This window comes from Macaca nemestrina, chromosome 18, assembly GCF_043159975.1.
Source record: "Macaca nemestrina isolate mMacNem1 chromosome 18, mMacNem.hap1, whole genome shotgun sequence".
Classification (NCBI taxonomy): domain Eukaryota; kingdom Metazoa; phylum Chordata; class Mammalia; order Primates; family Cercopithecidae; genus Macaca; species Macaca nemestrina.
Window position 1 is genome coordinate 15,131,321 of NC_092142.1, and position 16,326 is coordinate 15,147,646.

The following is a 16,326-nucleotide window of genomic DNA, read 5'->3' on the forward strand; positions in this document are numbered from 1 at the left end:
GAGTAGCTTGGATTATAGGTGTGTGCCACCACACTTGGCCAATTTTTTTTTTCTTTTTTTTTTGAGACAAAGTCTCACTCTGTCGCCCAGGCTAGAGTGCAGTGGTGTGATCTTGGCTCACTAAAACCTTCACCTCCCAGGTTCAAGCAATTCTTCTGCCTCAGCCTCCCGAGTAGCTGGGACTACAGGCACATGCCACCATGCCCAGATAATTTTTGTATTTTTAGTAGAGACACGGTTTCGCCGTATTGACCAGGCTGGTCTTGAACTCCTGATATCATGATCCGCACACCTCGGCCTCCCAATGTGCTGGGATTACAGGCGTGATCCACCACGCCCGGCCCAATTTTTGTATTTTTAGTAGAGACAGGATTTCACCATGTTGGCCAGGCTAGTCTTGAACTCCTGACCTGAGGCGATCCGCCTGCCTCAGCCTCCCAGAGTGAGCCACCGGACCCGGCCTGGATTGTTGAATTTAATGTTTGGGTCACCTCCAGATTCATTTTCACAGTCTTTCACGTTTTGGTCATATTACATTGTATTTTGCTGCCATATGACTGATCTTTTCTTGTTAAATGTGAGATACTTGTTGAAAAATATTCAGCAGTGAATTAAGGCCCACTAGCGTGTTATCTGCCACAGAACAGATGGGAGCCCACTTCTGGGGCTTGGTCAGGGGTCCTCCATACAGGCAGCAATTAAGGTCATCAGTGCAGGCTCAGTCCCTGCAAAGGCCAGGGTATTTCCTGTCCACCTCTATTCTGATGTGTGACTCTTCTGGGTCTCAACCAGAGCCAGTGGACTTCAGTACGGGTCACTTTCATTGCCAGACCCTCAATCCACTTCTTTTCCATCTAATCCCATGCATGTGTACAAAAGCTGCTCTGATTCTTTGCATCTCATAGTCCCTTCTGGAATTCAGCAATGAAACTCAGGGAAATGGGTTCCAAATGCGAGGCCGACCTTCGTCCTGGGTTTCCTTCTTCTCCATCTTGACCTCATGTCTCTTTACTGCCGTGTTAGCAATTTGATGCATTCAATCATGGGTTTTATATTCTGTTTGGTGTCCCCCATTGTTCTTATGGGAGATCAGAAGCTTCAGATGCACTTGCGTCAACTCAAGAGCAGAACGCTTCCTTAGCTTCCCTCCAGAGTCAGGTTTTGTGTTTCTAGTTCCCAAGTGCACAGCAGGAGTAGTGATGTCCTCTCTGGCTTCTCATTTGCATTAAACTGTGAGCTCCTTTAAAGGGGGAACAGGACCCTGCTCCCATTGCATCCTCAGGACCTCACCACACACTCCGTGCTTAAGGCCACTCCAGACAGCATGTGCTAAAGGATGCCCTGTGGTCAGAGACAAGTGCATTAACTTTCTCTTTGAAGTGTGTTTGTCCCTGTTTCCTAGGGTTCTTGGAATTTTATACATCCTTCCTATAAAATCAAGTATCAGGTGAGATCCTTAGGATCAGGACCATGAATCAAGTCGTGTGAGGGCAACACAGCAAACCTACCTTTTTAGGCCATTTCCTTTTTCTACCCTCACTGTGAATTGAACCTTGTTAGAGTCAGTCAGCACCAGGGTGGATGGTTTTCAGGACATAACACCCTGACTTAGGAGCCATTCCGATCATTTCTAATTCAATAGATGCACCCAGCATTCAGATTGCCTTTTCTCTCAACCAGGATCTTTAAAGTCAATGACAAGAGTTCCAGTCCTGAATCATGGCAAAATGCAGTAGCGAACTGCAGGGTTAATGACACCATATTCTGGAAGGATCTCTCTGAGACTGATTGGGTTCTGGCATCAGCCTCTGACTGAGAATCGGGTCTCCCACAGGAGGAGTCAGATGAGGAGCAATCCTCTGCTCCCGATGGAGTTAGTTGTGATGAGTTGGGGAGGTCTGGTTTTTCACACTGAACTAAAATGGGCTTTCGCTGTGTGAAGCACAAAACTGACCCCAGAGACGCACATAGTGCACCTCATAGAAGCTTTTAATAGTCTTTATTTACTAAAGAATAGGACTATAGAACTATGAAGATGAGCTGGAAATGACAGGTGACTTGCCAGCAGTCCAGAGTGTGATTTTTCTTTGTCTCTCAAGGGGAGGTGTCAGTTCTCCCTTCGGTTGTGAGAATCAGTTGGTTCATTTGTAGGAAGGTTGCGGGAGAGACTTTTGAATCACAGCCTTTAGATACCAGAAGGGCAGAGAGGATCCCACGCAGGCTAGTGAATCATGTGTGTGCATTTCTGTCCCTTCTCATCTCAGGAAGCTGAGAATGAAAGAATGTGAGCAAGCAGAAAAGGAGAGGCAGCTCTCAGACGCAGAGGAAAATGGGAAATTGGTTATGAAAAAAATACGCACCTACAAGTGAGTTCAGAAACTGAACCCCACCCTCTTGGGTGTTGTTTTTAACCTTTGTACAATGTTTAGACCCAGTAAATACAGAAATAGAAACAAATGGTCAGAAGACATATCGAGAGAGCGAGAGAGAGAATTCACAAAAGAGAAAACAAAGTACCTTAAGATTTACCAGTGACCAAAAGATGTGAAGTAGCAAAACGTCTCCTGACCCCATTAACAGCTAGACTGTGTGGAAACTCGGTTCATACCAGCCATTCTAGGGGTGGTGTGAGTTGTTGTCATCCTTAGGAAAGTGTCTTGTTGTAGGATCAACCCCATCCTTCAAAAGGACTATGCCTGTTTATAAGCCCAGCTGTTTCTGCTCTGTGAAACATGGCAAGGATGTTAATACAAAGAGAATAGAGCTTTATGATAAAAGATGCCCAATGAAGGACGAATTAGGGGTATGCTGAGAATGGGGAAGGAAATTGTCAACTCAGAAGTTAGCAGGCATTAAGCAAAAGAGGAGAAATCAATATAGCAACAGTTTGGATCAGACTGTACTTTTTTTTTTTTTTCCTGAGACAGAATCTCACTCTGTCACCCAGGCTGGAGTGCAATGTGTGATCTCGGCTCACTGCAACCTCCGCCTCCCAGGTTCAAGCGATTCCCCTGCCTCAGCCTCCCGAGTAGGTGGGATTACAGGTGCCTGCCACCATGCCTGGCTAATTTTTTGTGTTTTTAGTAGAGATGGGGTTTCACTGTATTAGCCAGGATGGTCTTGATCTCCTGACCTTGTGATCCACCCACCTCGGCCTCCCAAAGTGCTGGGATTACAGGCGTGAGCCACCGTGCCCGGCCCAGACTGTACTTTTATAGCCATCTGAAGTATGTTTTCTAGCTATAGATAGATTATGTAAGGGTACAGTTGTGAGGATAACAGAAACATGGCAGATTATTTAAAATCATCCTGAGAGTGGTGCTTTATCTGATGAAAGTGATTGTAATCCACAGGAAAATGTTTCAAGACATGCAACAGTTGCAGTGGCGGACAGAGGACTCCTACAGATGCAAAGTAAGGACCTTCCTCCCCAGGGTTGTAGGATTGTTCAGTGCTGATGCAGATGATGCCACGGCCCTTAGACTCTCTCAACATTCAATTTCTCATGTGTTGGCTTTTTCAGATCACCCCTTATACAAGAAAGGCTCTTGACAACTGGGTAAGTTTGTTTGTTTTCCTTGCTTTTGGACATAGTCTGCCAGGTCAGGACGCGGATGTATTTTTCTCCCCACAGGTCTGTGCTCAAGCCTTGCAGAGGGAGATGGCTGAGAGGAAGGCTGCCTACAAGCAGCACGGGTAGGTCATTGTGATGGACATTTTAAAGGATGTGTTTGTTTTAAGATAAAGCTTTGAGTGTCTAGTAAAGAACTTGGTGTTTTAATTCTTCAAGTCAATTATTCCTCTGTCTTGTAGGTGTGAAATGAGGGAAAAGCAGAGAATGCCAGAGAGACACATGAGTCAGGAGCCAGTCCAGGGACGACCGGGCCTAAAGAACCGTCTCTGGAGAGGTAGGAGCTCGCTGTGAAGGCAGCTGCTTAACTTCTGCTGCACAATCCACACACCCTGCTTCTCCTTTTGGGGGTGAGGGCTCGGGTGGGGTAATTGTTATGTTTCCTGGAAACAATTCCAAGCACTTACAAAGAGAACAGTTGTCCCACTGGGTGACAGGACCCTATTTATCTCAAGTGCCCTAGCTGAATGGCTCTTGGCTGGTCCCCTGTGAATGGTGGAGCTCAGGCCGCTCCACCGACTGTGGACATTGCCCCACCCTGATGTCGTGGCTCCTTTTAACTGAGGAGATGAGCCTAGAAGGCAAATGGGCTGGCTCCCCTTTCCGTCTTGACTCAGTGTAAAGGCATTATTTTTCTTTCATTTGAGGAAACAGCAATAGCACTTTAGAATGGGAGCCACATTTGGGGATGAGAGCACAGATTTTCTGGCCATGTCTTCATGGATCAATACTGTAGCATGAAATCTGCTTTAAGAAAAGAAGCAGGCTGGGCGCAGTGGCTCACGCCTGTAATTCTAGCACTTTGGGAGGCCAAGGTGGGCGGATCACAAGGTCAGGAGATCGAGACCATCCTGGCTAACATGGTGAAACCCCGTCTCTACTAAAAATACAAAAAAAATTAGCCGGGCACAGTGGCGCGTGCCTGTAGTCCCAGCTACTCAGGAGGCTGAGGCAGGAGAATGGTGTGAACCTGGGAGGCGGAGCTTGCAGTGAGCCGAGATTGCGCCACTGCACTCCAGCCTGGACGACAGAGCGAGACTCTGTCTCAGAAAAAAAAAAAAAAAAGAAGAAGAAGAAGTATTTATTTACACTTTTTGGAACTTCCTTCATTCTTTTTGTTTGTTTAAGTTGTTTGTTGTCAACTATATAACTCCGTTAGCAAGTTAAATTTCTATGTAATCTTACTCCTCTAACATTTGAAGTGTAACCCTAAAACTTTCCAGTTAATTTCTGTAGCTCTTACCTTTTCTCATGACTGTTCATCTTTTTATGTCCATTTCTGTTCATAAGTATTGATAATACCTGGCCGGGTATGAAAGTTAGATTAACTATGAATCCACAGAATTTTAAATGCCCCTATGGCTTGAAGAAGAGGCGCAGTGTTGTTCCTATCCAGGGTTTACTGATACTCTTCCAAACATGGCTGTTCCTATTTTAATTTTGGGTCTGTGCTTACATGATGAGTGAGTTCCTCTGATATGTACTGATTTAGAGCTCATTTCCAGCTGGTTAGAGCCCGACCTGTTCACAGCCTGTTGAGAGTTAAGAATACCCCTGGACCAGGGCTCTGTGGTGTCTTCCTCAAGGATGAGGGCCCCGAGGGCTCCAGATTCCTCTGAGGCATGTGGTCAAGAAACCCTGCCCCTGTGGTAAGGGACCTGTGTGGCAGAGAGTGAGATGGCAGTGGAGGGTGTGGGGGGTTTCTCACTCTGCACAGAACATGCAAGCCAGATTTAGCCCCATTCCCTTCTCTGGCCCTTAGCAGATTCAGGACCTCATTCAGTTCCCATGAGGAACAGCAGCTGCGTCCCAGCTGGAAACACAGAGAAGACAAAGGTAAATGCTGCGGTGGTTTTCACTCTTCCTATATCAGGACACTTTGGTCTTTTCCTACAACGCCCTCTCCTGGCCTGGCCTCTGCTCTGTGGGTTCTGTGGTGCCTTTTCTGTCTGGACTTTTTCAGAAGCAAAATCTTCCCCATGAGCTTTCAGGCTTCTCCGTTCCCAGCTGATCATCGTTGGTGGCACCTCTAGAATCCATAAATGCTCAGGGGCCGAGGGCTGAAGGGCTTTTACTGTTCTGTTTCCAGAACCAACACGAGGAGGTGCCCCTGACCTCTACTACTGTAGGTCTCATGGTGCAGTGAACTCCCACTAACCCTCTTTACTCCAGATGTTGTGAGGTCTCATTTCTGAAATATGTGGGGTTTTCTTTCTTTTGCTGTGATTTTGTTTGTTTTCTGCTCTAAGGTAGGAGATTAACATTTGAAATATCTGCTGTATTCCCAGAAGATAGTGAAAACTCATTAATCCAACATTAATTTGTGCTTTGTGCAATTTCGAATGCTCTTTGACAAGGCCAATTCCATAGTCCATCACAGTCCCATCCCTCTTGGTAACTGTGTGGTGCAAAAACACCTTCATCCCCACCCAGTGGTGCCCCTGATCTAATATTCTCAGTGTCAGAGGTTCCATATTTGTAATAGCAAATAGGCCCCGAGTGTGAGTTAGTGAAGAGTGAATGTAACTTATTACCAAGGGACAATTCCAAATGAAGGCCTTAAATGATGCTCAGCTACGCTGGTTCTTGTGTGGCCTCTGTACCTGCAACAGCTGCCAAGTCCTATGATTACACATGATGGGACTTGTACACTTGAAGTCAAACACATTTTTAAAACTTGCTTTGTTTAGAATTCCCACCTCATTTTTCCATGGACAAAAGTATTCTTTATGTCTTAATGCATTTACAATTTGGTATTACCTGGGAGTGAAAAGAAATATTACAGCCATGCCTAACTGACTTCTTTTTTTTTTTTTTTTTTTTTTTTTGAGACAGAGTCTCGCTCTGCCGCCCAGGCTGGAGTGCAGTGGCGTGATCTTGGCTCACTGCAAGCTCCGCCTCCCGGGTTCACGCCATTCTCCTGCCTCAGCCTCCCGAGTAGCTGGGACTACAGGCGCCCGCCACCTCGCCCGGCTAGTTTTTTTGTATTTTTTAGTAGAGACGGGGTTTCACTGTGTCAGCCAGGATGGTCTCGATCTCCTGACCTCGTGATCCGCCCGTCTCGGCCTCCCAAAGTGCTGGGATTACAGGCTTGAGCCCCCGCGCCCGGCCCTAACTGACTTCTTGATGTAGGATTGTTCTCTCAGAAAACCCTCTCCCAGTTCCCCTGCAGCTCTTCAGGAATCCACATCTCCCCAGAACTCTTCGTTCTCATGGGTGGCACCTCCAGAGTGAAGAAGATCCTTTGTCAAGAAGGGAAACAGAGGGGGAAATGAGCGGGTCCTGCAGGGAGAGCTGGAATCAACTTCCACTCGGCCTCTTGCAAGCTTTGTGACCCTGGGCACATTTTCTCCTTCCTCTGCAAACCTCTGTTTTCTTAGATTTTGAGCAGGGTGGTCACACTGACCTTGCAGAGTTCTGAGAATCAGAGACAGAACGTAAAAGGCCTGGAAAACATTCTCCAAAAAGAAGCTGCAACATGTGTGGACAATGGGCTTTTCATGCCTCTCTTACTGTCTGTTGACCTGGTGCAAGGAAAATGCTCTGGTGATGGCTGTGAGGGAGGAATGAGGATAGACATAGACACTCCTGTGTCTCACACATGCTGCTTTATTACTCTGTTATGACTCTGTCTTCCCTGGGGCAGGACGCCAGCCTGCCTACATTTGCAGACAGACACAGTGGCATGTGGAGACAACAGTGTGTCCCAGTGACTCTTCTTTATTCCCCAGCTGTCGGCAGTACTTAGTGGAAGAGTGATATTATAACACTGATAATGCTATTTTGAAACCTGGAGGATGGAAAGGTGCAAAAAACTATCACCAGCAACAGAAGGTGCAGCCTGTGTTGGTGGTGGTAATTTTGTCCATCAAATGAATATATGTGAAAACATTTCCTCCTTCTGCCCTACAGGTCAGTATGGTTGCAGTGGAGCATCATCATTCCTCAGGATTGCCCTGCTCGCCCTACCTCATGGCTGAACCTTTAAGACAATGGATGGGCCACCAGCCGCCTCCTCCATCTCAGTATCATCTGGGAGCTCAACCACTTCCATCAGCTAAAGGTTTTCTGGGACCTCTGACTATTTCTCAACTCGAATGTCCCCTAGGACCTCAACCACCTTCTACAACTGATGATTTTCTGAGACGACAGACACTTCCATTCGAGTGTCCCCTGGGACCTCTACCATTTTCTCCAGCTGATGATTTTCTGAGACCACACATATCTCTGCTTGAGTGTCTTCTGGTACCTCTTCCACCTTCTCCAGCTGATGATTTTCTGAAACCACAGCCACTTCCCCTTGAGTGTCTTCTGGTACCTCTTCCACCTTCTCCAGTTGATGATTTCCTGAGACCACAGACCCCTCCGGTCGAGTGTCCTCTGGAACCTCTACCATTTTCTCCAGCTGATGATTTTCTGAGACCACACATACCTCCCTTTGAGTGTCTTCTGGTACCTCTTTCACCTTCTCCAGTTGATAATTTTCTGAGACCAGAGATACCTCCAGTCAAGTGTCCCCTGGGACCTCTACCATTAGATTTTTTGAGAGCACAGTTATCTCCCCTTGAGTGTCCTTTTGTATATCTTCCACCTACTCCAGTTGATGATTTTCTGAAACCACAGACACTTTCCCTCAAGTGTCCCCTAGGACCTCTACCATTTTCTCCAGCTGATGATTTTCTGAGACCACAGACACTTCCCATCGAGCGTCTTCTGGTGCCTCTTCCACCTTCTCCAGTTGATGGTTTTCTGGGACCACAGACACCTCCCGTAGAGTATCCCCTGGGACCTCAACGATTTTCTCCAGCTGATGATTTTCTGATACCACAGACACCTCCCGTCGAGTGTCCTCTGGGACTGTGGCCATTTTCTCCTGCTGATGATTTTCTGAAACGACAGACACCTCCCCTCAAGTGTCTTCTGGTACCTCCACCACCTTCTCCAGCTGAGGATTTTCTGAGACCGCAGATAACTCCCCTGGAGTGTCTTCTGGTACCTCTTCCACCTTCTCTAGTTGATGATTTTCTGAGACCACAGATACCTCCCATCGCCTGTCCCCTGGGACCTCTACCATTCTCTCCAGCTGGATATTTTCTGGGACCACAGTCAACTCCCCTTGGGTGTCTTTTTGTATGTCTTCCACCTCCTCCAGTTGATGATTTTTTGATGCCACGGACACCTCCCATCGAGTGTCGCCTGGGACCTCTACCATTTTCTCCAGCTGATGCTTTTCTCAGACCGCAGACAGCTCCCCTCAAGTGTCTTCTGGTACCTCTTTCACCTTCCCCAGTTGATGATTTTCTGAGACCACCGACACCTCCCCTCGAGTGTCTTCTGGTATCTGTTTCACCTTCTCCAGTTGATAAGTTTCTGATACCACAGACACCTCCCCTCGATTGTCTTCTGGTGCCTCAACCACCTTCTCCAGCTGAGGATTTTCTGAGACCACAGATACCTCCCTTCAAGTGTCACCTGGGACCTTGGCCATTTTCTCCAGCTGATGATTTTCTGAGACCACAATCATCTCCCCTCGAGTGTCTTCTGCTATCTCTTCCACCTTCTCAAGCTGACGATTTTCTGAGACCACAGACAACTCCCCTTGAGTGTCTTCTGGTACCTCTTTCACCTTCTCCAGTTGATGATTTTCTGATACCACAGACACCTCCCCTCGAGTGTCTTCTGGTTCCTTTTTCAAACCTTCTCCAGTTGATGATTTTCTGATACCACAGACACCTCCCCTCGAGTGTCTTCTGGTTCCTTTTTCACCTTCTCCAGTTGATGATTTTCTGAGACCACGGACACCTCCCGTCGAGTGTCCTCTGAGACCTCGACCATTTTCTACCACTGATGATTTTCTGAGACCACAGACACCTCCCCTCGAGTGTCTTCTGGTACCTCAACCACCTTCTCCTGGTGAGGATTTTCTAAGACTGGAGACAACTCCCCTCGAGTGTCTTCTGATACCTCTTCCACCTTCTCCAGTTGATTTTCTGAGACCACAGACACCGCCCGTTGACTGTCCCCTGGGACCTCGACTATTTTCTCCAGCCGATTATTTTCTGAGACTGCCGTCACCTCCCATCAAGTGTCTTTTTGTGCCTCTTCCACCTTCTCCAGTTGATGATTTTCTGAGACCACAGACACCTCCAGTCGAATGTCCCATCGGACCTCGACCATTATCTCCAGCTGATGATTTTCTGAGACCACAGTCATCTCCCATCGAGTGTCTTTTGATACCTCTTCCACCTTCTCCAGCTAATGATTTTCTGAGACCACGGACAGCTCCCGTCAAGTGTCTTCTGGTATCTCAGTCATTGTCTTTAGCTGATGATTTTCTGAGATCACAGACAACTCCACCCCAGTGTCCCCTGGGACCTCTACCATTTTCTCCAGCTGAAGATTTTTTGAGACCACAGTCATCTCCCCTCGAGTGTCTTCTGGTACCTCTTCCACCTACTCCAGTTGATGATTTTCTGAGACCACAGACACCTCCCATTGAGTGTCCCCTGGGACCTCTACCATTTTCTCCAGTTGATGACTTTCTGGGACCACAGACACCTCCAGTCGAGTATCCCCTGGTACCTCTACCATTTTTTGCAGCTGATGATTTTATGAAATCACAGACTCCTCCCCTCGAGTGTCTTCCGGTACCTCAGCCACCTTTTCCAGCTGAGGATTTTCTGAGACTGCAGACACCTCCCGAGTGTCTTCTGGTACCTCTTCCACCTTCTCCAGCTGATGATTTTCTGAGACCACTTCCCACAGACAGTCCCCTGGGACCTCGCCCATTTTCTCCAGCTGATGACTCTCTGAGACTGCAGACACCTCCCGAGTGTCTTCTGGTACCTCTTCCACCTTCTCCAGTTGATGATTTTCTGAGACCACAGACCCCTCCGGTCGACTGTCCCCTAGGACCTCTCCCATTTTCTCCAGCTCATGATTTTCTGAGACCGCAGACCCCTCCAGTTGCCTGTCCCCTGGGACCTTTCCTGTTTTCTCCAGCTGATGACTCTCTGAGACTGCAGACACCTCCCGAGCGTCTTCTGGTACCTCTTCCACCTTCTCCAGTTGATGATTTTCTAAGACCATAGACCCCTCCCGTCGACTGTCCCCTGGGACCTCAGCCATTTTCTCCAGCTAATGATTTTCTGAGACCAAGACACCTCCCCTCGAGTGTCTTCTGGCACCTCAGCCACTGTCTCAAGGGGATGATTTTCTGAGACCACAGACACCTGCAGTTGAGTGTCCCTTGGGACCCCAACCAGTTTCTCAAGCCAATGATTTTCTGGGACCACAGACACCTCCCCTCGAGTGTCTTCTGGTACCTCTTTCGCCTTCTCCAGTTGATGATTTTCTGCGACGACAGACACTTCCAGTCTCGTGTCCTCTGGGACCTGTACTATTTTCTCTAGGTGATTATTTTCTGTCTGTTTTTTGTTTTGTTTTGTTTTTACTTTTTTGTTTTAGTTAAAATACATAACTCTTTTACTTCTTAATGCAATAAAAGAAATTAACATCTCGTACACAGAAGACTAGGAAAGGGAAAACTACTTACTTCTGAAAATCCAGTAATTTAATCCTATTTGTACCTGTCCATAGTACATGAAAGTAATGTTTAACGTGTTTTGAATTAAATTTTACTGGTGGGGCTTTACAAGGTAATTCTTAGAAGTAATAGTTTCATTCATTTCCAGGTTAGCTGACTGTATGATTAATTAACACAAGGCGCAGTAGCCATCTTTGTCATTGTGTTGCAACACTCACCACGTGCCTCAATAAAATGGCTGATTTAACAAGATGATGGCAACAGGAAGGGGAGACTTTGGATTGTCTATTTAAAATCTAGGTAATAAGTAATTAATAAAAAATCTATCTGAAGTGCACTTTCACATGCTATTTGTTTATAATAAACAACAGACTTCCTAACTTTGTTGCAGTAGGCTTGACTACCATTTCATTTTACCAACTGCACTTTCCCCAGTAAGCTTAAAATAACAACAAGAACAAAAATCCCTGTCCTTTCATATACTAACAAAGACAATTGGCTACTGAAACAGTTCATTGCAAGACACACAAAGACGACATACTGTGGCATGAGTTTTTAATTTGTTGTGCTGTTACTAAAGTTCTGAGGGCTGCAGTTAAAACATTCCAGTTTCTCCCTTCCATCTTTATTGATTCTCAAGATTTTGCAGAGAAAACTCTTTGGGGGCTAGAACAGTAGTAATTGTATCACACTGTTTTCAAGACTTCAAGTTTCAAAAGCAAATCATTAAAAAAAAAAATACAGTTCCTGATTTGATTTAGATACAGGGACAAAAAAGTAGCACAGGCTTGAAGGTTACATTGTCTACAAATGGTGGCAATATTTTCCTTGGGAGAGTAGTTCTGTTGGCATTTATTTTTTAAATGCTCAAAACGCTCAACTTCAAGCAGTAATAAACACAAGCAAAAGTGATTTTACCCTTAAAATAAATATTCAGAGAAACCTCTCTGTGTATATACAAGTGAAAAAATATGTAACACTTTCACACACAAAATAATAATAATAAAGGATTTGTTCATATCTGTAGCTGAGATCTGCTGTTCCAGCCCACATGCCCCCAATAAAGAAGGGAGGCACAGACATAGGTGACTACTGTGGTTCACTAACTTACAGCATTTTTGTACCGGGACACTATCACCACCAAAAATTTATCCTTCTTGTTATATTTTTAAAATTTTTAAATTTTTTCTTCCTTTTTTGTTTCATTTTGCTTTGTTTTACAGCATGCCAAATCCTTTGGCATACATGATGGCCTTCAAGAATCTCTCTTAGGCTGGGCGCGGTGGCTCAAGCCTGTAATCCCAGCACTTTGGGAGGCCGAGACGGGTGGATCACGAGGTCAGGAGATCGAGACCATCCTGGCTAACATGGTGAAACCCCGTCTCTACTAAAAAAAAAATACAAAAAACTAGCCGGGCGTGGTGGTGGGCGCCTGTAGTCCCAGCTACTCGGGAGGCTGAGGCGGGAGAATGGCGGGAACCCGGGAGGCGGAGCTTGCAGTGAGCTGAGATCCGGCCACTGCACTCCAGCCTGGGCAACAGAGCCAGACTCTGTCTCAAAAAAAAAAAAAAAAAAAGAATCTCTCTTCAAGTTTTTCCTTGCTTGAATATTCCAGAAGTAAAAGCACATTAAAGCAAGTATGAAATGTAGGTAACCTTTCCATGTCTGGGCCATTTTTGGGTATAATCATCTTTAATTTTCCTAGTCCTCCCACAGGTGCTCTGTCTGTGCCCATTTTCAACTGCAAGAGGAATCTTTTACGTTCATCTGTAAAGGAATGAACAACTTCCCAGAACTCCCTAATCAGAACAGAGTCCCTGGTATAGCCACCATCATTCTGTAGTTTCTTCTAGTGCTTGGAAATGTAGATTCCGATTTCCACATATAAGCAATTCAATTTCTTCTGTTCTGAATAAGTACTTCAAGGGAGATTCATTGGTCACCATATGAAAACCTCTCCGAAAAGCCTTGAACTGTTTTTCTACTGATTTATTGAGAATGTAGTCAGAATAAAGATTAACAAATTCCCTCCTGTTTTCATTTGTCGTTGGAATTTTATCACCATTTTTCTTTAGATCATACGTCATTGGGTTACCAAAATGATCTGTCTGTGATATCTGGAAAGTGATCATCATGTCATCTTCCACATTCCCTCTTTAAACTCTGAGATAGAACTGGATGAGAGTCTCCCAAGTCACGAAAAGTTCCTTTTTTCCCCATTAGCTTCTTGTAGACAACCATGGGAAAATGTACATCCAGTACACAGGTATTGTAAATAGCCAGACCCAGTACTATGCCGATTAGAGTAAACTGACCCCTCAGTTTCAAAAGAAGATGGATTAAACCAAAACAATTTTGTAGATTTATCATATGTGAACATACCAGTATCTGGACTGAAGATTTCCTCCACAACCAGCTGAAAAAATTCTTTGGAAACACCTCCCTCATCAACTCCTTGTTCTCGTTCAAATTCCACACACAACTGCTTCTTCAAGTCTGCAGGATTTTCCATTGCGATCATCTCTAGCCGGACAAGTGCATCATCTATGATAAGGTCACATCTAACTTTGAGTTTCAAATATGAATTCACCTGCTGTCCTTGAACTAAGCTGTAGAGAACAGTGATTCTTCGTTCACTGTACATGCGAATTCTATTGTCAAAATCCCAAATTCCTTGTGACAGCATTCAATATAAAGGGACATGTCATAAAAGAATTTGTTTTTTGTTTCTACTTTGAAAAAAAGTATAATCTTTATCCATTTCTAGAACCTCATTCAGTGGTTCATTAATAAACTCTTCAAAAGGGATAAGTGGTTTTCGACAATCCAGGGTTTTAACACCAAGTTCAGTTTCCAGGGGGTCCACTCGAGGACCTTTCTTGTTTCTTCTTTCTTCTCCCAAAAGCTCCCGAAGTGTCAGGTCACTGGACTCAGGGATGGGTTCTTCATCATCTTCCTCATTGTGGTTTGTGTCTACTTCCCCTCCCAACTGCATTTGCATAGTAAACCATTTTCAAGCACTTCGAAGCAGCAACAACGGCATCATCATCATTCACTAGATTTCAACTGTTAAATTCATTGCTTATGACTTTGTAAGTCATAAGTTGCTGAAATGGCTCCATCATTCTCCAAATCTGGTCTGCATTGTATTTAGACCACAGTCTGATCAGTTTTCCTTGGGCTGCAAGGGGTAGCTTGCTCATTGCTTTGCAAAGTAATGGCAAAGCCATTTCCAGATATTCAGGACTGTGGAGATTTCTATTCTCCATTACGAAAATGAACAAATTCAGATAATTCGGATCTCAAGAGTATTCGTTGTGATACGTCAAGTCACATTCCACGTTAGGCGACAAATATACAAATGCATTGAGAAAGGCAGTTTCAATTCTTTCATTAGAGAGCAATCTGGTGTAGACCCTTCTAATGGCATCAATATCCCGACACATCATTAGGGCCTAATTTTTGCAGATTGTTGTCTCCCTGTGAGCTATCACCTATCCTTGAGGAAGATGCTTCTGAGTCTTCTTCCACAGCAGCAGCAGAACATGCAGCTTTTTCCTTTTCATCTTCATCCTTGTCTTCATCCTTTGCTTAAAGAGATTTCAGTTCTTCCTTGGTGTGTTGTTTAACTTTCTGGAAGCTCTGTACCAATGCCTCAGCACTAGAAAAAACTCCTCTAATAACAAGGATTAAAGGGGAATAATCCTCTCTTTCTCTACACAATTCAAGAATTTCACATACCTTCTCTTCTGTTAAGTAAGTCACATCTTTTTTTTTTTAATAGGCTAACATTAAAAAATGTATACTTTAATAAGTATAAAGTGTATAAATAATTAGGTAAGCTTGTGGAGAAGCTTCCCAAGATACATAAATTAGGAAATACAAGTGTCCATCTAAATTTTCTATATTTCATTTTTTTCATGGTATTTATTAAAGGTGTTTCATATACAGTTTCTCATCTGTCATTTTGGAAGTCCTTTATTGTAAAGACAATTCTATTGTCTGATGACAAACAGCAGCCACCATGGTTATTCAGGACCTCCATGTTGGATAAATTCAATTTCTTCTTGAGACACAAGTTTCCTTCTGTATTTCTGAGATAATGTTTTATTATTTCTGCAGTATCTGGTGGACCCTGATACATAAGCAAATCTGGTGATTTACTTCCCTTAGAATGTTGTGAAATTACAAAATAGTGAGATGGTAGCCCTGCTGATCTCAAAGCTTCGGATACATTGAGTTTAGGATTGTCTCTTCTGTCAGGAAATCTTATTAATGGAGTGTGTGGGCCGGGCTCGGCGGCTTAAGCCTGTAATCCCAGCACTTTGGGAGGCCGAGACGGGCGGATCACGAGGTCAGGAGGTCGAGACCATCCTGGCTAACACGGTGAAACCCCGTCTCTACTAAAAAGTACAAAAAAACTAGCCGGGCAAGGTGGCAGGCGCCTGTAGGTCCCAGCTACTCGGGAGGCTGAGGCAGGAGAATGGCGTAAACCCGGGAGGCGGAGCTTGCAGTGAGCTGAGATCCGGCCACTGCACTCCAGCCTGGGCGACAGAGCGAGACTCCGTCTCAAAAAAAAAAAAAAGGAGTGTGTGGTTTGACTACCTGCTGAGACGCCACACTCCTGCTGCCAGGCTGGAATCCCTCAGCTCTGGACCCCAGTTCTTTGCTAGTAACTCTTTTTTTTCTATGAACATTTAGGTACAGAGACAGTACGTGCATTCACTTCTCTTGGGCAATAAACGTGAACGACCCTACTGGCAGACGCCATCTTGCTGCCCATCATGACCCCGAGAAGGGGCGTAAGTCACATCTTTAAAATCAATTCTAGCACCTTTCTTGTTCATTTTTTATCTCAGAGCAGGAGTTGTTGGGGGCACCTTTCGAGTTCTCAGGACCACAGAGTTTTGCGTTAATCTTATAAAGCTCGAGGGCTTTAACAACTGCTACATTATTATCCATAGGAAGAAAAGTTGGACAGGAAGCACAAAACTCATTCGTGCAGGCCTCATTTCCACAGGTGGTAATGAGGCATTCCGTTAGATGCTTTGCAGCTGCTCGCTTCATTCAGTTAGCTTCAGTGTCGTCAGACTGAGGTTCTCCTGGTGATCTGTTACAGGCTGTGGCCATTCGGTGACATCAGGGTGAT

At 45.1% G+C, this 16,326-nt stretch overlaps 1 protein-coding gene and 2 pseudogenes across 1 annotated transcript in view; 1 reads left to right on the plus strand and 2 right to left on the minus strand.

Moving 5' to 3' along the window:
- Nucleotides 1–11,783, plus strand: part of LOC105467732 (transport and Golgi organization protein 1 homolog) — a 28,999-nt gene extending 17,216 nt beyond the window's left edge. Inside the window, exons 7-15 of the mRNA XM_071083685.1 lie at nt 2,265–2,366; nt 3,354–3,414; nt 3,524–3,559; nt 3,635–3,696; nt 3,814–3,908; nt 5,394–5,467; nt 7,544–7,656; nt 9,221–9,234; nt 10,430–11,783. Of these exons, the coding sequence (XP_070939786.1) occupies nt 2,265–2,366; nt 3,354–3,414; nt 3,524–3,559; nt 3,635–3,696; nt 3,814–3,908; nt 5,394–5,467; nt 7,544–7,656; nt 9,221–9,234; nt 10,430–10,722 (850 nt within the window). The 3' untranslated portion in view covers nt 10,723–11,783. The remainder of the gene's footprint in view (nt 1–2,264; nt 2,367–3,353; nt 3,415–3,523; nt 3,560–3,634; nt 3,697–3,813; nt 3,909–5,393; nt 5,468–7,543; nt 7,657–9,220; nt 9,235–10,429) is intronic.
- Nucleotides 11,784–12,610: 827 nt separating this feature from the next.
- Nucleotides 12,611–14,843, minus strand: LOC105467731 (ubiquitin-protein ligase E3A pseudogene; annotated as a pseudogene).
- Nucleotides 14,844–14,960: 117 nt separating this feature from the next.
- On the minus strand, nt 14,961–16,059 carry LOC105467730 (alpha-ketoglutarate dehydrogenase component 4-like; annotated as a pseudogene).
- Nucleotides 16,060–16,326: the final 267 nt, after the last annotated feature.